The 20,499-nt window shown below is 36.3% G+C and overlaps 1 protein-coding gene across 3 annotated transcripts in view; it reads right to left on the bottom strand.

The window, feature by feature from the left end:
* Positions 1–771: 771 nt before the first annotated feature.
* Positions 772–20,499, bottom strand: part of LOC121323073 (xin actin-binding repeat-containing protein 2-like) — a 39,585-nt gene continuing 19,857 nt past the window's right edge. For 2 of the 3 annotated variants that reach the window (XM_041263802.1, XM_041263804.1), the window contains 8 exons: positions 18,392–18,555; positions 16,275–16,406; positions 14,988–15,095; positions 14,506–14,560; positions 14,195–14,313; positions 3,843–13,251; positions 1,257–1,390; positions 772–863 (listed from right to left, as the gene is read on the bottom strand). In XM_041263802.1, the coding sequence (XP_041119736.1) occupies positions 1,296–1,390; positions 3,843–13,251; positions 14,195–14,313; positions 14,506–14,560; positions 14,988–15,095; positions 16,275–16,406; positions 18,392–18,555 (10,082 nt within the window). In that variant the 3' untranslated portion in view covers positions 772–863; positions 1,257–1,295. Of the gene's footprint in view, positions 864–924; positions 1,018–1,256; positions 1,391–3,842; positions 13,252–14,194; positions 14,314–14,505; positions 14,561–14,987; positions 15,096–16,274; positions 16,407–18,391; positions 18,556–20,499 lie in introns of those variants that run through there. The other variant, XM_041263803.1, reaches the window with a different exon arrangement.

The following is a 20,499-nucleotide window of genomic DNA, read 5'->3' as shown; positions in this document are numbered from 1 at the left end:
AATTTTTCTGACTGCTCTCTGTTTCCTCATCATGAATTATAGTGACTTGCACTGACTCTGTGCCTGGTTCATTCTCATTCCCTTCTTGCGGCTCTGCTCTTTCACACACACTTTCAACACTCTCACTTTCATTCCCATCTGTTCCATCCACTTGCAAGCATTCCTCTTCTCCAGTCTCATTTACTTCCTCTGTCACCTTATTTTCCTCCTCCTTTTCTTTCAACAATTCACTCTGGTCAGAATCCTTCTCAAACTCCTTTTCAACTTCTTTCTCACTTTCTACAGGTTCCAAACCAACAGCTGGTGTCGGTTCACCATTTCCCTGTACAATTTCCATGGCTTCTGCCTTCATTTCATTTTTATCATTTTGATGACTACTGGTTTCCCCATTTGCATTACTATTTCTTTCCAATAATGGTGCTTTTGACAGCTTTTTATCATTGGTTGTATTTGAGCTTGCTACTTCTGGAGGCCAGTTTGGCTTTGCTATCTTAACATCTTCTTCAATGAGAAATGTTTTCTTGGGTGTATCTGCGGAGGGAGGCCAATTAATTGATAATTTATTTGTAGATTTCTTCTCATGGTCAGGTGAGTTAACATAGTTATTTTGTTCTGTAACTGTCACCTGTTTCTCTTCACTTGGTTTGTTTTCGATATTGTAATTACTCTTGTCAACAGTGGCTTTTTCAGGTGAGGAGTTTACAGTGGTGTTTTTCACACTGTTGCTCTCGTTTTTCGAACTCCATAATTCTTTATGTGGTTTGTGTCCAAATCCTTCATCATAATTACCTTTGGACTTGAAGAGCTGTTTAAAATGAGGCTTGCAGTACATTTGTCCATGGAGAGAGGCATAATTCCCTAGGCTGGTAAAACAACAGAGGGATTAATTGTCCAGTAAACAAAGCTGATACAAAAATGTTTTAAAGCCTGGTGTAATCTTATTCTTTCACAAATCCAATCAGCCTTGCTTGTTTGATCTTTTGTTGTTGGTTTAATGAGTGGAGTTTTGCCCACTGGCTACAATAAAAAAAAATGCATGTTTTCTTATAACAGGGTTTTGTGTTTTGAGGCACTCCATGACATTTTCCTTGCTGTCTGAGTACCTCCAAACAACAAATTAATGTTAAATTGTGTTAGCCTTACAACCACATACATACTGTTAGTGCCCAAAACCATAATTTGATCCCTGACCTGGGAAACATTACTTTGTCAGGTGTCTGTACAAAAAGATTTCATACATAAAAGACAATTGTTACCTTAATTTGCTTTTGCAGTGTTGGCAGCGGAAGCAGGACTTATGAAATGTGTGCTTGTCTGCGATCAGGCTCTCCATTGGATAAACTTTCTTTTGACAAACGGTGCACGTCTCCAGCTCTGGAACTTTTATTTTCTAGATCAAAGTACAGTAATGTTAAACTTACAAATGTTAAAATGTACAGAGTAACACACTAATCTATGTTAGAGACAATGGCAGTCCATTCAATTGATCTAAACAGTGATGGATCTAAATCCGCTCCAGAGATAATGTACATTTTTGTATCATGGCTATAAAAATGAAACATCTTACAGTGCATGCTCATGAATGTGTGTGTGTGTGTGTGTGTGTGTGTGTGTATATATATATATATATATATATATATATATATAATATGGCATAATAAACCGTTTCCTCGTGAAAACTCATGGTTTTACTCGTTTTAGTTTTTTCTTTTTGGCAAAGGAGCACTTTTGAGTACCAAAATGAGCAAAATCAAAAAGAAAAAGTTGACATAGATATCTATTATATCAGGATGTTTTGGCCTACAAGTCCTTCTTCAGTGCACACACACGCACGTGCAAGCACGCACACATATGCACACACATGCACACACACGCACGCGCACACACACATATTGAAAAACTACGGGACAATGGTTTTTAGTGCCACCTTTCAGTTCAACTGAATAGTACACAAAAAACCTAATACAAAAACAAATATTCACACATTAATTATCAGCACCTCTCAGAACATGCCTTTGTTAAGCTTAGTGGAACATACAAAAAAATAACCACACACAAACAGGAATACTGCATCTATTATAATTATGACTATCAGTATTGTATTATACATTTATCTGGACTCTAGCTATATCACTAATTGTCTGTGTGTGACTAATAATGCAAATCTGAGATATATAATGAGTATATTCTAACTATGAGTACATGGAGAATATTTGTTCTTCTTACAATAAACTACACTACACTGTATATTTAAAAAATGTTAAGGGAAATATAAATGGATTCAAACAAACAACTGCTGGGCATATTCAAGGTAACATACAGTAAAAGTGCAAGAACAGACATTTCGGTTGAATAGATAACAAATGTGAACCAATACGTGAAATTGACTAAAAGTTAATTTATAGATTAACTTGGCAGGTTCATGAAGATAAAACGCTTCCCGCCATAAGGTAGAGGAAATAAGAAGGTCTTAATAACTTCAATGATGAACAGCATGCAGTCTCATCCTCTATCCAAATTATCAAATATCGGATTTCTCTATTCATTTTAATTGTTGGACTTATGACAGCGCTAAATAGTAAATGGAGGTAATTATGCATTTTTAGGATAAATGTATAAATGATGAAAAATGATTGCTGTAACAATGTGATCTGTATTAGCAGTGGTAAAGGGGGGAATGGGTTAAGAGTGCTTTTTCAAAATTGTAATTAAAAAAATAATACCCACTTTTTAAACCTTGAAATCATTTGAAATCAGTAAAGTTGTACTATGAGGGGTTTGCTGTTTGTATGTGGAGTCACTGGACCTCGTTGTTCTGTTGAGATTATTCAATGATTAATAAATTGGATAGAACACAATTGGGTAATTACTCTTTTAAGTAATTAAGAGAATGGATTTTGTCACTGCAGTAGATCAATATTGTAGACAAAATTGAAGTTGTGCTACGACCTTCTCCTTCCACCCTAATTCTATGTCTGAATCCAGAAAAAACAATACATGTTTTTTTTTTATTTGTTCATTCATGCGTGTTTGTTCCAAACGTCCTGTGTCAGCCCATAAAAATGCCCTTGGTGTCTATCATTTAAACATGACTACAAATAGTACTGAGCTGATACACTAATTGTGGGGTTTTAACTCGCTACTTTTTTTACTCCAGGAATGTTTTTTTTTCCTAGTGTGTGTTTGATTATTTTGTGAGTGTACCACTCACCAAAATGTAACATATTGTTCAATAGGGAATGTGTTTTTGGCTGTGTGCGGGTGTACATGCACCTTGATAGCATCTCTTGGTAGTTGTTCAGAACAGATATTATCAGTGACACATGCCATTCGTATCCATAACATCTGAACAGGGCAGAGGCTGGGGTTGCTGTGCTTTGTGAGTTGTAAAGCATACTTAATGACATTTAATAGGTGTAGGGAAACTGTGCTGATGCTGATATCTTTGTATTCAGTAGTTACAAGTTGATATGCATGTGAAAACGCTTTTTTTTGCAATGGTTTGTGTGTGCTGAATTTAAATGTTGCAACAGAAACAGGGCTATAGCATTACAATATGTGCTTATCATTGGAAAACATTACTGTGAAGTTACATGTTTCATGAATAACTAGTGAACTTATAAAGGCATCTAAAGAGTACCAAAAATATAATATTGATGATAAAAAGGTTCACAATTTGTAGGTCTTAATTGTTAATCGTCAAACAAAAGAGAAGCAAAATAAAGAAAAGAGTAAAAAAGAGCACATTAGTCCAAATGTGTGCATTAAATGTGTACATTACAGGATTAAGCAAACCACACCCATGTTATGTACAAGGTCTACATGCTGTTTATTTAAGTTACCAGTCACAAATGTCCCTTCTTGATGCATGACCATCTGTGATGTACTCTCTTCTGTCTCTGAAACATTATATCCCAGGCTTTTGAATACTCTTTCACTTTCTTGCCACGTCTCGTGAAAATTCTTAAGCAGTTCTTCAGGTGATGCATTAATAGGAACATCTAGTGCTGGTATATTCCCTTTAAGAACGTCCGAATATGTCGGGGGTGCACGTCGCTTTTTAATGTTTTCAGAATGCTGAGACATAGTGGTGGCACTTTTCAACCCTGTTATTCTGTTGCCAAATTCATTAACCCCTGAAAACTGTTCTTTCATTTGACAGTATGATGTTGGCTCCCATGATTTCTCTTGACAGACTTCTTTCTGTCTCGGCTGTGGGGAATTTTCCATTGAGCCCTTTTCACCAGACATCAATCCTGACTCAGTTTTGGCAGATTTTTGCTTCTCCTCTTTGACATGGTAACTTTGTGCACCACTTTCAAACACTGTCTTAATGGCTTTAATATCAAGAGCTGGCATGTCCTCTATTTGAAGCGTTTTCTTTTCAACTTCCTCTTCGTTGTCACTTCCGAGTCTCTCAGCTATTACAATTGGCTCCTTTCTAACATAAACCTTCTCCATTGGTGTTTCAAACCTGTGGAGAAGTTCTGATAAATCTACCTTAGGGAAATCATCCTTTAGCTTTGCATCTGGACCCAGATGCTCAGGAATGTCAATGGGACCCTTGCAAGAGTATATTTTATGTTTGTCTGCTTTTACAGCTTCTTCATAGAGCTCTCTTATATCCTTGACTGTGCCAGACATTACTGAAGACTCTGACATGACATTGGAGGTGGTGGTCTCCACAACATGAGTCTCAATCTTTATTTGCCGACGGAGGGATGCTGGAGACACAATGATTTCAGATTTTTTCTCAGTGACCAGCACAGGTGGGGCAAGCTGAGGCTGTGAAACTCCCTGATGCAATTTTGCAGTGGTATCCTTTAGCTTTGCAAGTTTTTCAGCTCGACTTATAGGTGGTGATGGTGTGGCAGACGCTCTGCTAATCCTAGAGGTTGGTGTCTCTGATCTCCATGGAGGAAGTGCAGGGGGTGTAGCTACTCTTTGCATTAGAGGTGGTGGAGAAGTGATAACTCTTTGAGGGGATTCTGTTTGTCGTGCAGTGGATTCAATTGTTATATATGAAGGTGATGGGGAACGTATTCTTACTAAAGGAGAGGGAATTCTTTGATCTACAGTTTTTGCTTCATAAAACTCTTGCTTCACACTTCCATGCCATGTCTTCTTTTCTTCTATGGTTTCAGTTTTTCTACGAGTATCAAACTTGCTTGAGCCAATACTTATTTTAGATATTTTTGGCGTTGCCCCACTGATTGAGTCCTTTTCACTAACAGGCTTTACAGGCGTTGTGTGTATACTGCTATCAAAATATACAAGCTTTGCATATGCTTGATTTTTTATGTATACAATTGCTTCTTTTATTTTCTGCAAATTACCCTCTCCTCTAACTTTATCTAAAACATCCTTTCCTGTCTGATCTACTAACCATTCAGGAATTTTGCTCAGAAACACCTTTGCTGCATTTAGATCAATTTTTCCTATCTCCAGCGCTTTAATGTGAAATAGTATTTGTTGAACTTCCTCACGTTTTCTTAAAGCATCCGTGACATCTGTCACAGGTTTAACCTCCTCTCCTTTATGCATTTGTTTTTCTGTCACTTTAATTGGAATTACCCTGGTCTCTTCATTTGAAGGTTTTGACATAACATGGATATTCTCTTCTATATCTGGTTCATCTTTTTGTTTCAGTTTTTCAGAGGTGTTTAATTGCTTCTGAAGGTGAACGGTGTTGTGTTGCTGAAAACGTCTCTGGACCTTGCTTTCACTGATTTTTTGCTGTTCCTTTTGGAGTAACTTAAAAGACTTTTGCTTCAGTACTTCTTCGTGGTCTTGAGTTGATTTTCCTGAAACAGGTGGTTTTGTTTCTTTTGGGATCACTTTGACATTGATGTGAACTGGTTCTTCACGCTTTGGTTTCTCTGTCAACTCTTGAGACTGGTGATCTTGTCTATGCTCTCTTGTGGTTGAGTGTTGCTCAAAATTTGTTATTTGTTCTACATTTTTTATATAGATTTCACTCGCCACATGTTGCTTTATGCTTGTTGTCAAATGTGCATCTTCAGGAACATTAGCTATAGTGACATCTTTATGTTGATCCATTCTTTGTGTGCTTTTGTCCTTAATATTAGTTTCATCATGTTTATCATTTGGCATCTTGAAAGTTTTTACTTTAAATCTAGGAGTTACTTTGGGTATTTTTGATGGCTGATTAGAAACTTGAACCTGTTCCTCTTTATGAGAACTACTGTTTTTCTTGGAACTCTCATTCTGACTAAGATCTTTAAAGCCATGTAATATCTCTTGCTTAGTGATTTGGCCATCCGAACAGGTGTTTAAGATACTTTCCAGTTGCTCAGCAGTAGATGATACAAACAGTGTTGTAGAAGGATGCGTTTCAATGACAGAAGTAGTTTGATGTTCACTGGAAGAAACAGTCATGTTCTGATGTCTAGTAGACGAAACAGCAGAAGTGTGATGTTTAGTAGAAGAAAGAGAAGATGTGTGAGTGGAAGAAACAGCTGTTGATTCAGCTGACGCTCTCTGATTATCAGTGGAGGATACAGATTCCTTCAAAGAAATATGCTGCTTGTTCAGGGACTGCTCTTTACTTAGAGCTGATGAAGCCTTTTCCAATTGTTCTTTAATTACAGTTGAGGTGGCCTTTTTTAATTGCTCTTTACTTATAGCTAATGATGTTTTTTCTGATTGTTCCTTTCTTATACTTTCTATAGTCTTCTCCGATTCCAGTTGGATTAATGCCTTTGTTTCCTCTTGACTTGATAATGTACTGGGGGATGGTTTTCCTTCTTTCATTTTCTCAGTTTCCTCCCTTTGCATACGATATTTCTCTTCTGCGATCATTAGTGGGGTTTTGAATTTTCTTACGTATGGCTTAGCTTTTGTTGGTGGCAATTTGACAGTGGGTGGAGGTAACTTCATTATGGGCACAAAAACCTTTTTCACTGATGGTGAAGGAGTTTCTTCGTTTTGTACCTTTGGCAGGATTCTTCCTGCCAAAGACTGAGATAATGATAATACTTCGGTCTCAATTTGGATTTGTCTTTTTACATCTTCCTCACGTTGGTTTGCTTTTTTAAGTAAATTAACTTCTGTAGTGTTTGTGGAAGAAGCATTTGTTGTGGTTGTATCCGTGACTGTGGTAGTTAAGGCCTGTTGGACTTGAGTGTGCAATGTTTTTAGGGTACTTGGTTTTGATACTTGAGGTACGTGTTTATGCTGCTCTTTGTGTTTTGGTTCTTCTCTTTGTTTTGGTGGGTTGAGTTTTACAACTTTGTATACATGGGGTGCCTTCTCTGGTTTGAAGGTCATTTTTCTTGCTGCTGCAGAAGATTGATGAGAAGCCATATACTCTAATTCCTGCTGTGCTGGTGGAGGTTGTAGTTGTCTTTGGTCTAGTTTAATCTTGATCAGGGGGATTGGGGAAGGAGGTGGAGGGAAATGTTCATCCTCAGACCTTGCAGATTCAACAGGAGGAGGAGGTGGAGGTGGAGGAGGGGGGAGAAGATCATTGTCTTTATTCAGCACAGAAGGTTGTGGAGGTGGGATTATTTGATTGTCTGTTTCCATCACCAATGGAGGTGATGGAGGCAAAGGAAGTTCAGAATCAGATGACTGCACAGAGGGTGGAGGAGGTGGTGGTGGTGGTGGAAAATGTAATTCTGGTTTCATTTTCTTTTTGTCTATCGTTTCCAAGTGAAGGGCCTTTTTCCCTGACTGATAACTTTTAAAATCAGTCTTGGAAGTCTTATTAGACTTTAGTGACAAATCATGCATTTGTACATAATTTTTCTGTTCCACCACTGTCTCTTGCACCCCCTTTACTGTCTTTTCTTCTTGTGTAAGTTCCATGTTGGTTGATTTAAATGGTGAACTCCTTTTTATTACATTTTGTGTTTTAGATATTGCAATTGTTGGTATTTCAGTGTCTTGATTAGTAATGTTTGTTTTTATTTTAATTAATGAACTGGCTGCTGTGGTAGACTTTTGTATCAGTGATTGTTCGCTGGTAATTGTCTCCTTTGAATTTTGAACCTTATGAGTCACTCCCATTTTAGTCTTATTGAAGTGATCAGTGTGTAAAGCAGCATCCTGTGTTAAGGACTTGATATTTACTGATTTGTTGCTGCTTCCAGGTTTCTGAATCTCACTGCCAGCATTACATTCTATTTTCTGAACCTGCTTTTTAGCAGCTGGAACTTGCTTTGCTATCTCCTGTTCATTTATATTCACAACAGAATATTCTCGGATGTCTTGTTGAGAATGAAAATTCGTTTTCACTTCTCCTTTGACATTTTCAGAAACACCAGTACAATACTCAACACGGCTTTGCTGTTTCCCTTCCAGACCTTTCTTCATTGTGCCTTGCACATCTCTTTGTACCACAGTCTCCTCCTTTTCCATGTGATTTTGCTCATGCATGTCATAGAGTGATTTTATAGTATTTTGCACTGCTCTTTCCGCACCAGGCCTATGCTGCATTGTTTGCTGTGGTGGAGGTTCTAATAATTTCTGAATGGTGCCTTTTACATTGCCTTGTACACTTACTTGTTGCTGTAAAAGTTTCTTTTCAGAAGATGCCGCCATCAGATTTTGAATTGCAGTCTGAATATCTCCTCTGATTATTTCTTCTTTTTCTACCTCTTTTACTACATGCTGTGCTTCTTCCAATGATTTTAATGTGCCCTTGATGTCAGCATACACCAAGTCTTCTGTTTTGACTTCAACTTTTGTGTTTACAGATCTTTCCAAAGACTCAAGTGCACATCTAATGTCACCTGGAATGACTTCTGGTTTTTCAGTTTCTTTGGTTTGATATTGTGCTTCTTCAAGAGATTTTAAGGCTGCAGGTATGTCCCCTTTTACAACCTCTTCCTTTTCTACCATGCTTGTCTGGTTTATGGCCTGACTTAATGACTTTAAGGTCGCTTTCAAATCCCCCCTTACAATTTCTTCCTTCTGAAAATTAGCCATTGTGCTTTCAGGTTCAGTCATAAACACCTGAACTGTATTATACACATCACCAGGAACAATATCCTCCTCAGCAACCGTGCGCTCAATTTGCATTTGTGTTTTTCTTAAGACTTGTTTTGTCATCTCAACATCACCACCAATTATTTCCTCTTTTTGATTTGGTTCTGTAACAGTTTCCTCAGGCTCTTTTTGAAGCATTTTTAGGTAATCCAGTGCCCCAGATTCTATACATGTTGAGTAAAAGCTTACATTCCCTCTTTCAAGTTCCTTTACTTTTATCTTTTGGGAAAGTTCAGGACTGTCTGGACAGGAAAGAAGGGTCTGAATGGTACCTTTTATATTACCCCTTATTACATCTTCATTCTTAACAAACACATTTTCTTTTTTATTAAGCAGAGAGTATATTGTCATTCTAACATCCCCCCTTTCATCCTCTTGAATCAAAATCCCAGGTTTCATTGAACTATCTTCCTTGAACAGGTTGTTAATGGCTTCTTGGATATCACCCCTGACTATTTCTTCTTTTTCTATATTGATATCTGTTGTCTTGTTAAACAGATGAGCTACAGTTGTGTTTATATGGCCCTTTTCCTCATCATGTATTATGATCCCCTTTTCAGTACAGTCTTGTTTGTTCAACAGATTCATCATTATACTTTGTAGATCTCCTCTTATGATTTCTTCCTTTTGGATTTCTGGGGCTTCCTGATTCATGAGGTTAAATTTTGCCATCCTTACATCTCCAATCTCATCAGTTTGTAGAAGTATTCCATGAGAATCAACAACCTTGTGACTGTACAGTTCTTGAAGAGTTTCTTTGATACTTTTGCCTATGATTTCATGTTTCTCAATGATGCTTTCGTTAAACTCATGGAAGGGGGTTGTTTCAAAAAGCCAAGTGGTGGTCTTTACATCAGCTTGTGGAAATTCTTCACGGGCAACAATGACATCTGTTTCATCAGTTTCATTTATGCTATCAAGAGGTTGCTTTTCAAAAAGCCATATGGATTGTTTGACATCTCCCTGCAATACATCTTCCCTTTGAACTGTCTTGATCTTGTTGTATTCCGACCCTTCACCCTGTATTTCATCCATTGTGTGTGTTTCAAAAAGCCATGTGGCTGTTCTTACATCCCCTTGCTGGATTTCACTAACACTTACTGTCCTCACATACTGTTTCTCATCCACCTCATTAGACTCAAAAATTTGCTTGCTGATCTTTACATCTCCACCTTGAACATCATCAACTGTTCGAATTATTACTTTCCTGTCTTCTGCAATTGTATCCAAGGGTTGTGTTTCAAACCGCCATCTAGCAGAGCTTACATCTCCTTTTTGAACATCTTCCTGGGTAACAGCTTTAATAACATACACGTCATCAGAATCTTTTATTGAATCTAGTGGTTTTGTTTCAAACAACCATCTAGCTCCTACTACATCTCCACTCATTACTTCTTCTTTTGTGACTGTGGTAACTTCATGGAAATAACCTTCTTTGTCTCTAATAGCATAAAGTGGTTGAGTTTCAAACAGCATAGTGTAGTTTTTCACATCTCCTTTTCCAATCTCTTCCTGTCTGATTGTCTGAATGTGTTTTTCTGTCTCTGAAGACTCATCCTGAATCTTATCCAAAGAAAAAGTTTCAAAAATGAAACGTCCTTGGTTGACATTACCTCCTTGTACATCAGTAACTGTGCGAGTAAACTTACTTTCTTCAGAACTTTCCCTAATGGTATCAATTGGTTGGTTTTCGAAGAGCCAGGTACAGTTTACAACATTGCCCCTTTGGATGTCTTCAGCCTGCATTGACTTAAGTTGTTTAAATGTTTCTTCAGAAGTAGAACTAATCATATCTGAAGTCTGATTCTCAAATATACATTTCATTCTTGATACATCTCCAGATTGAACATCTATTTCAGTCACCCTTCTGAATCCTCTCCCTTCTTCTCCTTTTATGTTTTCAAGGTTTTCTGTCTCAAATAGAAAACGTGCCATTCGAACATCTCTTCCCTGGATATCTTCCTGTCTTACAGTGCCTGTTTGTATAATAACTTCTAACTCATCTCTGATTGTATCAAGTGCCTGTGTTTCAAAAAGCCATGTACAGGTTTTAACATCACCTTTTTGAATTTCCTCTGTTTCATTTTTCATATCAGCTTTTTCATAAAGGCTATCCATTGGTTGAGTCTCAAACAGCCACCTGCAGGTGTTAACATCACCTTTCACAATGTCAGCACATTTTTTTGTTTGACTTTCTCCATCATCTACATTACTGAAATACTTAATGGCATCAAGAGGCTGTGTTTCAAACAACCATTTGGCTGTTTTGACATCACCTGATTCTATCTCCTGTTTGGATATCCCTTTAATTATTTGGAACTTTTGAATACTTTCATCAAACTGGTCAATGGGGTGTGTTTCAAACATCCATTTGCAGCTTCTGACATCGCCTTTTACTATTTCTTCTCTTCTGACCGTTTTGACCTCATGGTACTGTCCAAAACTATCCTGAACAGCATATAGTGGAGTAGATTCAAACAGAACTTTGTTTGACTTTACATAACCACTGGTAACTCCCTCTACTTGTATTTTCTGAGATTCATCACATGTACTTAAATCCATGGTTTCAAATATCTCCTTGAAGCTGCTGACATCCCCTTTATCAAGTTTTTCAAGATTTACTGTTCGAATGTATTCTTTCTTCTCCTCTCTAATATGTTCCAGTGGTTGACTCTCAAAAACCCACTTTTGATGCCTTACATCACCTTTTTCTTCTTCAGAGGCAACTACCTTTTGGAGTTTGCCTACTTCTTGGCTCTCTCTCAAATAATCCATTGGGACTGTTTCAAATAAATGCCTTGCTTTTTGTACGTCACCTCCCACAATTTCTTCTGTGGGCACAGGCCTTGTGTTTGAGTCATCTTTTAAAGCAGCCATAGGTTGTGTTTCAAATATCCAGCACTGTTTACTGACGTCTGCCCCAATGATCTCTTCCTTTTGAATAGTAGTTGTTTCTGATTGTTCCTTAATGGTATCCAAGGGCTGCGTCTCAAATAACCACTTCCCCCTGTTCACACCACCTTGAATGTTATCTTCCATAGAAACACCACAAATGACTTTTATTTGTGTGGCATCTTTATTAATCATGTCTAGAGGCTGGGTTTCAAACAGCCAGTGTGATGTTCTTACATCTCCTCTTTCTATTTCTTCTCTACGAACAGTTGTAATTTCTAACATCTCTCCTGAGGTGCCCCTAATAACACACAATGGCTGTGTTTCAAAAAGTCTGGTTGTTGTTTTCACATCACCTTTAATTTCTTCAAGTTCTGATTTAAGTTGCAAGAAGTTTCCTTCATCTACTGTGTTGGTGCGCCCTAGAGCATCTAGATGCTGAGTTTCAAACAAGTATCTGGCAGTTTTGACATCCCCTCCAGTTATATCATTATCAGCATGTATCTGTGTGGATTGCTCTTCCTCTTGGTAAATGGTGTTCAGTATATCTAATGGTTGTGTTTCAAAAAGCCAGGTCACAGTGCGAACATCTCCTCTCGCCAATTCAGGAGCTGATTGTTCTGTTAAGTCTGGGGTGTCTGTGCCTAGTGCATCAATAGGTTGTGTCTCAAACATCCATGTGGTGTACTTGACATCCCCTCCTGCAATGATTTCTTGCTGAGAGATGTCTGTTATATTTTCCTGGTCTGGGGTTTCGTCTTTAATCGAATCCAGTGGCTGGTTTTCAAACATCCAGCGCATGGACTGCACTTCCCCTTTCAGAATTTCATCCCATTCAAGATATTCTCGTTCCGGGCTCATACACTTATTGGGGCTATGGCCTGTGTGCTCAAACATGTATCTGGCCTGCTGGACATCCCCCCTGATGTCTTGGTCAGTTTCTACCTGAGTTGTTTCTAGCTCAGTGACATCACTAAAATAATCTCTTTCTAGGTTTTTTCTGACTTCAGGGTGAATGTGTTTATAGAGACGTTTTAGTTCAAAGAGGTTCTGTTGCTTTGAATACTGCTGTTTGGGGGGTGCATGCTTGCCCTGATACATTGAGGGTTTGGGGGAAGAGGAAGGTTCTGTCATTTCTGGTGGATTCTGTAGTAGGTCTGGTGGAGGAGGAGGGAAATCTTCCATGCTTCCAAGCATATTAGCACCGGCAGAAACGGAAAAAAAGGCAGTGGAAGCGCCTTCTGTTTTCCGATTTGTGGCAGATGTTTCACAAATCCTGACTGTTTCGGTTTTGTTGGAAGTATTGAGATATGGAGACCACTGCATTTGACTGAAATCACGATCAATCTTTTGGGGGAGGGAAATGAATAGCGAGGATGAGGATACATAAAATACGAATACTTAGTTAAAACACCAATATATCTGCATTTTACAGCAAACACACAACAACTGTAATTGAATTACTTTATTTATTTATTTGTTTATTTATTAATTATACACAATTTACATTTTCTCTGCTGCAACTGTGTTTATATATTTAACATATTGTTAAAATTTTATAAAGTTCTTACCTTAACCAACAATTCTTGGTATCATGTGCACCTGGTGATTCATTTATATATCTAGTTTGATTATGTGATGTATGATAAGCCAAAAAGAAAAAAAAAATCAGTAAGAAAGTGGAATAGAAAGTCTTAGGGAGATGACAGTAAAAAGAAAGTGAAAGTTTGCAGCAGAGAAAAAAAAGAGATGCATGATTTATTTTTAAAGCAGAATTATAGACATTAAAAACAAGCATATCTTTGTACTCGTTATTCCTAATTAAAGTCTAAAACTCATCTAATTTACATAATGAATACTCTAGTGTTATCCGTGTTTACTTAAATCTTGCTGTGATGTGACGTGTTGAAATTGAACTGAATAAAAATACAAATCTTCATTATATAAGCACACATGTGTAATCAATTGTCTAAAATGTTATTATTATTTTTTTTTAAGAGGGGCTAATTTGATGTTCTTACTGCTCCTGATCCTAAATCAGTTGAGAGTTAATTTAATTGTGCTTAATTATGCCTTTGAAACTGCAATTTGAGAAATGTAACTTTCTTTTCAGTCTAATAATATCAATTGCATGTCAAGTTTTAGTTGTCTTAAACAGAGAAAACAAGAACACAATACTGATAAGATTTAAAATGTACATAGTAAAAACAAACACATCTTGTCATTACGTTCTGAAATATTTCCATCCTAAGTTGTGTCTAAATTAGAATGCTTCTGCATCTGACAATACCTTGAGATGCTTGCTTGGAGAAACCTCTGTTTGAGTGTTTTCATGAGCTGTTTTTTCAAACTGCTGCTTCAATACCTGGGTTGAAACCTTTGGTAGCTCATCTCCTGTGATTATTTTTACTATCAATACAAAAAAATAAAAATAAATAAACATATATCTTTTTTTTTTTTTTTTTTACATTATTTTGGTGTTATATGGTAAGATATGTAAAAAAATCTTGTAAATCTTGTCTTATATTTCCCACCACCACACATTATCTTCTGTAAATCCTGCCCCCAAAAAAGAACGCAGGGTATATAAGAAAGTCATACCTGTTTCATCATAGTGGGTTTTAAAGCTGGAGGCCTTGCTCTCTTCATTTGTAATCTGTAATATATTATTTTCTCATCAATATTCTACCATCTGACCAAAAACATTCAATATGAACAAAAAGCAAGCCACTTAAAACTAAAAATATAAGGACTCAGCTTAACACTGGCTAATAACATAACTACATAGGTCTGAATCCTCATTCTTCTGATATTTTAAGTTAGGCTAGAATCATTGTTTTGAAAGATTACTTCACACCCTAGAATTGTGTGACACAAAACACCATGCATCTGCTATAATTGTATCGTTTGATTCTTCAACACTGATGAAAACAATACCACCATTTTATACAGGTAAAATGATTGTGCAAAACACATTTTAACTATACAGCTTATCTTATTTTTGTTTTCTGTTCATTTAATATAGTATGTATGTGTGTCCATTTCATATTCATGAACAGGTTTCTTTATTTAAGACGTATTACCTTTTCAACTTTATTAAATGAAACCTGATGCGATGAAGGAACGTTTTCTTTTTGTTCGGCCCTTCTGGTACTGCTCTTCACTATAACCTCATCTGTACTTGACACTTCCTGTGAGAGTAAAGATGAGCTGTCACACTTTGTGGAAATTCACTTGTTTATATCAATCTTTCTGACAGAAGAAATTTATTAATCATACTGCTGGGATTAATTAATGTTCTAACAGTGAAAGTTAAAATGCTTCATTGATTTTTTTTTTTTTTTAATTGATGGCTGCATGACAAATATTCCCAGTGCTGTTTAAAAAGAGTTTAGTCTTGTTGAGGCACTGTAAGAATATTAGAAACGTCTGTGCAGAAAAGTGTATTCATCCTGATTTCCCTTTTGCAAAAGTAGGTAATAGACAATAACCGGGAGCACCAGAATGTAGAATTAATGAATACTGAAACATTGTTAGTACTAAAATACATTTATATTTCTAATCTAGCAACACATTCTGCACCCTGAAATTTCTATTTGTATAGTGTTTCTTTTTGTGTTTAATTATCTTGTAACTTTGTAAAACAGAGAATACTGTTAACAATACAAAATCATATATTTAGTTCTGAAAGACAGCATACAGTACATTACCAGATGTATCGATAATGTAATAACTGATTTTAACAAAGGCACTTCAATGCTTTGAAGGCCATGGAAAAGATTTGTCAGTTTAATGATATTGTCAGTAGGGCTCCCGAGTGGCGCATGAGGTAAAGGCATTCTGCCTGGAGTGCAGGATGGGTCCTATGGCTTGGAGATTGCCAGTTCAAGTCCAACTATGCCACTGCCAACTGTGGACAGGAATTGCCAGGGGGCAGCATGCAGTTAGCCAAGGGCCGCCCAGGCGGAGTAAGGGTTAGGTTGGCTGGGGAGACTTTAGCTCACCGCTCACCAGCAACTCCTGTTTTTGGCCGGGCGCATACAGGCCAGCCTGTACGTAATTCAGAACTGCGTGGTCCTCTGACGCTGTAAGTTCTGGATATGGCTGCATGGTGGGCTTGCAGACTGAAAACAAAGTGGATGGCTGACGGCACTCATTTCAGAGGACGTGAGTGCTTGTCTTCGTCTCCCCCGAATTAGTTCGGGGGTTGCAGCAGTGAGCTACGTTAATAACAATTGTACATTCCAAATTGGAAAATTAATAAAAATAATTGTTCAAAAAATAAATTTACTAAATAAATCTGTTTATTGGTCTACTGCTTACATTTCAACCACTAGTTATATCATTTGCATTACAATATGGTTAATTACCTGTACAGATTTGTGCTGGTAATGGTATTGGGTGACTGTACTGTGTGAAGATGACATTTCTTGACTCTCAAATTGTTTCTTCACACTGGCTAGGCCTCCAGGCATAGAACAAACTTCAGACTCCTCCACAGCCTAATGAAGCAGTGAAAAGAACATTAGCTACCGTCACTTTAAATGGAAAGAGAAACAAACTAATAGTATTTTTTTGTTCTGGGTTTTCTGACATTTATTAAAATAAAAAATACTTTTTACTAGTATTTCTGTTAAATGCTAAGTGTATTCCATTTGGTATCCTGTTTACAATGAGATGACATGTAAGTGTCAGTGACATACAAAGTATCACCCTCCAAAACGATACATTTCCTGTCCTTCCTAAAGAAAGCTGATGACAGACTCAGGGATTATTTGTATGAATAATTGCTTTCAGGATTATCCTACAGGGGGCACAAACAGTACACAATGTTCTATTTTTCAGCTATTTGTGAGTCATGTTTACTCTTCTTTCCAGAAGAGCAGTCAAGCCCAGAATTAGCTGTTTAGTTGAAATGGAAACCAACACGACAGTATACTGTTTATTAACAAATTATGCAAAAAGGACAACCAGAACTATGTTTCCCAATTGACATTTTGTGAAGCTTGGAATAAATTACATTGTACATTATTTTGCAATTTTACATGTGAATGCAAAGTATCTCTATTCCCACACAGAAATGAAAGCCAGAAAGGATTTATTCTGGAAATACCTACAGTACATGGAAATACATTCTAAAAGATCTTTTCTGCATCTCCTACATGTTTATTGGCAAACACGTCTACAATCTGGTTAGCAATTCATTTAATTTGGAATTTAGATTTATCCCCCCCCCCCCCCCCCCCCCCATATACATCTTAAAGAATATGAAACATTGTGTGTTGTACATCTAATACAGAAACAGATTGCAGATAGAAGTGTAGAGTAAACCATTTCTGACATTTAAGTTTTCATATATTATATATATATATATATATATATATATATATATATATATATATATATATATATATATATATATATATATAGGGTTTTAATCTTGGCATTTTCTTTTAATCGATTAATCACTCCATCTGGACGATTAATTAATCGATAATTCTAGTGAAAGACAACTATTAATGCTATTTTTTGCAAGCATTTATTAATGGACATGTAACATTTAACAGGTAACTTTAACAAATTGACAATAAATGAAAATGTTTACTTACATGTAATTTGAAGTTAGCCAAAGCAAGTCTTTTAATATAATACATAAAATACTGTGCCATGCATTAATGTAAATTAGCAGCAGTACTAAAACCAATACTGTGTTGAATATGTTGGCTTGGTTTTTGTATAAACTTTAAACTAACAGGTCATTTATTGATTTGAGTGCTATGTTATTTATTTTAAGTTAGTTAGCTGAGTATGACATCGTTGGGCGATAGAGGCCATGAGCTACGATAGGTCTGAAACCACACAAGCTCTGTGGTGGTTGATTTAACAGGGGGTTGGTTAGATTAAACATGATCCTGCCTGGATAGTTGATTGAGTCAATCATCCTGGGGTCCCACTTAGTCTGCCATTTACCGTGGAGCTTTTACAATCGCCAAGAAGTCAGAAAAATGTATTTTCCAGTCAGGTATTGATACTCCCTCCAATAACCTCTGAAGAACATTGTTCTGTGCTATGGCACAATGTTGGGTATATCTCTGTGTAATCAGTTTGCCACCATCTTTTGAAGTATAATCAATATATGTATATAAGAAGCCAGATAGCAACGTCGATTTGAATGGAAGATGTGATTTTCAATATTAAATCAGACTCAGCTGTTTTTTTTTTTTTTTATGGTGCTCTATTTAGTGATACCTCCAATTAAATAAATTCTTGGTCCCCAAATCAAAAAAATATGTATAAGATTTATAATGAAAACAACTATGGAATAGGGAGTTTATGATGCTACCGTATCAGGAATATCTGTAAATATTTATTAAAATGTAAATTAACTTACAAATCATAAACATTTCCAGAATGGCTAGTTTTAAAATGCAATTAAATTAATTAATTAAGTTCAATTCCAACTTTAGAATTAGAAGCAGTATCTTACTGGGTTGGAAGGGCTGGCAGCCTCCTTCTTGGAGACAGCTGCTTGATACATGGCCAGTCTTTCCTTCAGCGAAACAGTTTCCTGGTTGTCCAGTGGTGCACTGTTATTCTGGTTAGAAGCTTCCTGTGAAATCCCAGTTCCAAGCTTGTCAGTGCTGCCAGCAGCTAAGGAACAGAGAGCCCACAATAATTAATGAGCTGTGCAGTGTTGTAAAGCCATGTTTAATGGACGAAGAAAGCCCAAAGGGAAAAGTGTTGACATTTATAACACAAACAAAAAGCTTTAAATAAATAATATATATATATATATATATATATATATATATATATATATATATATATAATATCTATATTTATATATATTATATACTACAATGAGTTCGCGAAACTCTTAATAGACTCTAATAGTGTGGTTGGTGTTTACAGACATATATATATAATTATATATATATATATATATCTATATATATATTTATATATATATAGATATTATATTTTACTTCAATGGTACTACTCACAAAATTCACACTTAGTCAGATAATTACAGAAGTAATTATTGCTAACGTTTACCAATGAGGGGAGAACTTCTAAATATACCCTTAGAAAGAATTTATTTTCTTAGAATTTGAGAACAGACATTGGATTTATATTACAGGTCAAAGGAAGTTAGAACATTAACTAGTTAGTGCTATTTTTTCACATTGTGTTTTATGTCATGAAAGACCAGACACACTAAAGGTCTGTCGACATGCAAAGAATTGGATTCCCTCAGTCTGATGGAATGGCATCATTTAGTGGTGATGCGATTCACAAACCATTTACTTTCTATACATAGCAGGAAGAAGGGATTTATGTGGAGGTCTGTCCTCAGATAATTATCCTGTGCATATGCAAACAACGCTGCTACATTTTTAAAAAGAGAAACCAGGTTATTGTCTGCCTGTTTTCAAACACAAAGGAAAAAATACTGTGTTGATGCAGTTGCTGGAGAAGCCACAACATCTTGTTCAGTACTGAGGTTCTGCTAATTACTGTGAGGCTAGTTGGTTTCATATACAACTTCAAACTCTTAATCGTAAATTGTAGAACAACTTTGCAATAGCTCTACCTCCAGTTAATTTGTTTGCTGGGGCTAACCCCTAAATAAGACAGTGGGCCTTGCCTGTGCTTTGGGTTGTTGTACGTGTGTTTGTGTGTGGGTGGGAGGTTTGGTTTTTTAGTGGTTTTCATATGACAGAATGCTGATAACAGGTATTTAAAGGGTTAATGGAGAAACACTTGCAATGCAAATTGCTTTTGCGCATAGTTTAGCAGACCACTGATTCATTTATTTTTACTAAATAAGCTCAACGTCTCAAGTGCAGATTGTACTGTGTTATCTAAAATGCAACTAAATTGCCTAATTTGGATGGTTTGCTCAATGGAATGTTAAACTCAATCATTTCACAACTATATAATCTTTTCAGAAAGCATTTAACTCAATAACTTGATCAATTATACAAATTGCTGTAAGAGTTGAAATTATTTTAGAGTGAGAAAATGTAGGTTTAGTTTTATTATAGCGCTAAAAAAATCTATATGACAAATGACATTCTTAATAAATCATTTTTTAAAAGAAAGTGAAAAATGATTTTTGTACAGCAGCTGGCTCTGGTTATCGTCGTACAACAATTCTGGCAACTTTATTTATTACTTACATATTTCTTCAAATAATGGGAAAAATAAACATTTACATGTGTGAGGTATTTAATACATGTTTCCTTTGTTTGGTGAAGTTCCCCGTTTTGGAATATCACTGCATATTATGAGACAAAATGTGTTTGCTTGTCAAACAAGGGCTGTTAAATATGTAAGCACATATAATTCATGGCTTTGAAGCCTATCGAGAAATCTAATAAACCAAGGCACTATTAGACAGACATAAAGTAAAAATGTAGTTAAGCCCATGAGAAATTATAGTTTAGTAATGCCACTAGTTTATCAATGTCACACGAATGATCTGGTGCTGTCAGCATACAGATTTAATTATACATTATCTACTCAAAATAGCATGTGTGGACAATGGCGATACAGTGCAAAAAAGCCTTTCTTTATATTCATCCATGAAAT

The sequence above is a fragment of the Polyodon spathula genome, chromosome 11 (assembly GCF_017654505.1).
Source record: "Polyodon spathula isolate WHYD16114869_AA chromosome 11, ASM1765450v1, whole genome shotgun sequence".
Classification (NCBI taxonomy): Eukaryota; Metazoa; Chordata; class Actinopteri; order Acipenseriformes; family Polyodontidae; genus Polyodon; species Polyodon spathula.
Note: the sequence above shows the minus strand (reverse complement) of the source record. Positions and strands in the feature narration are given on the sequence as shown.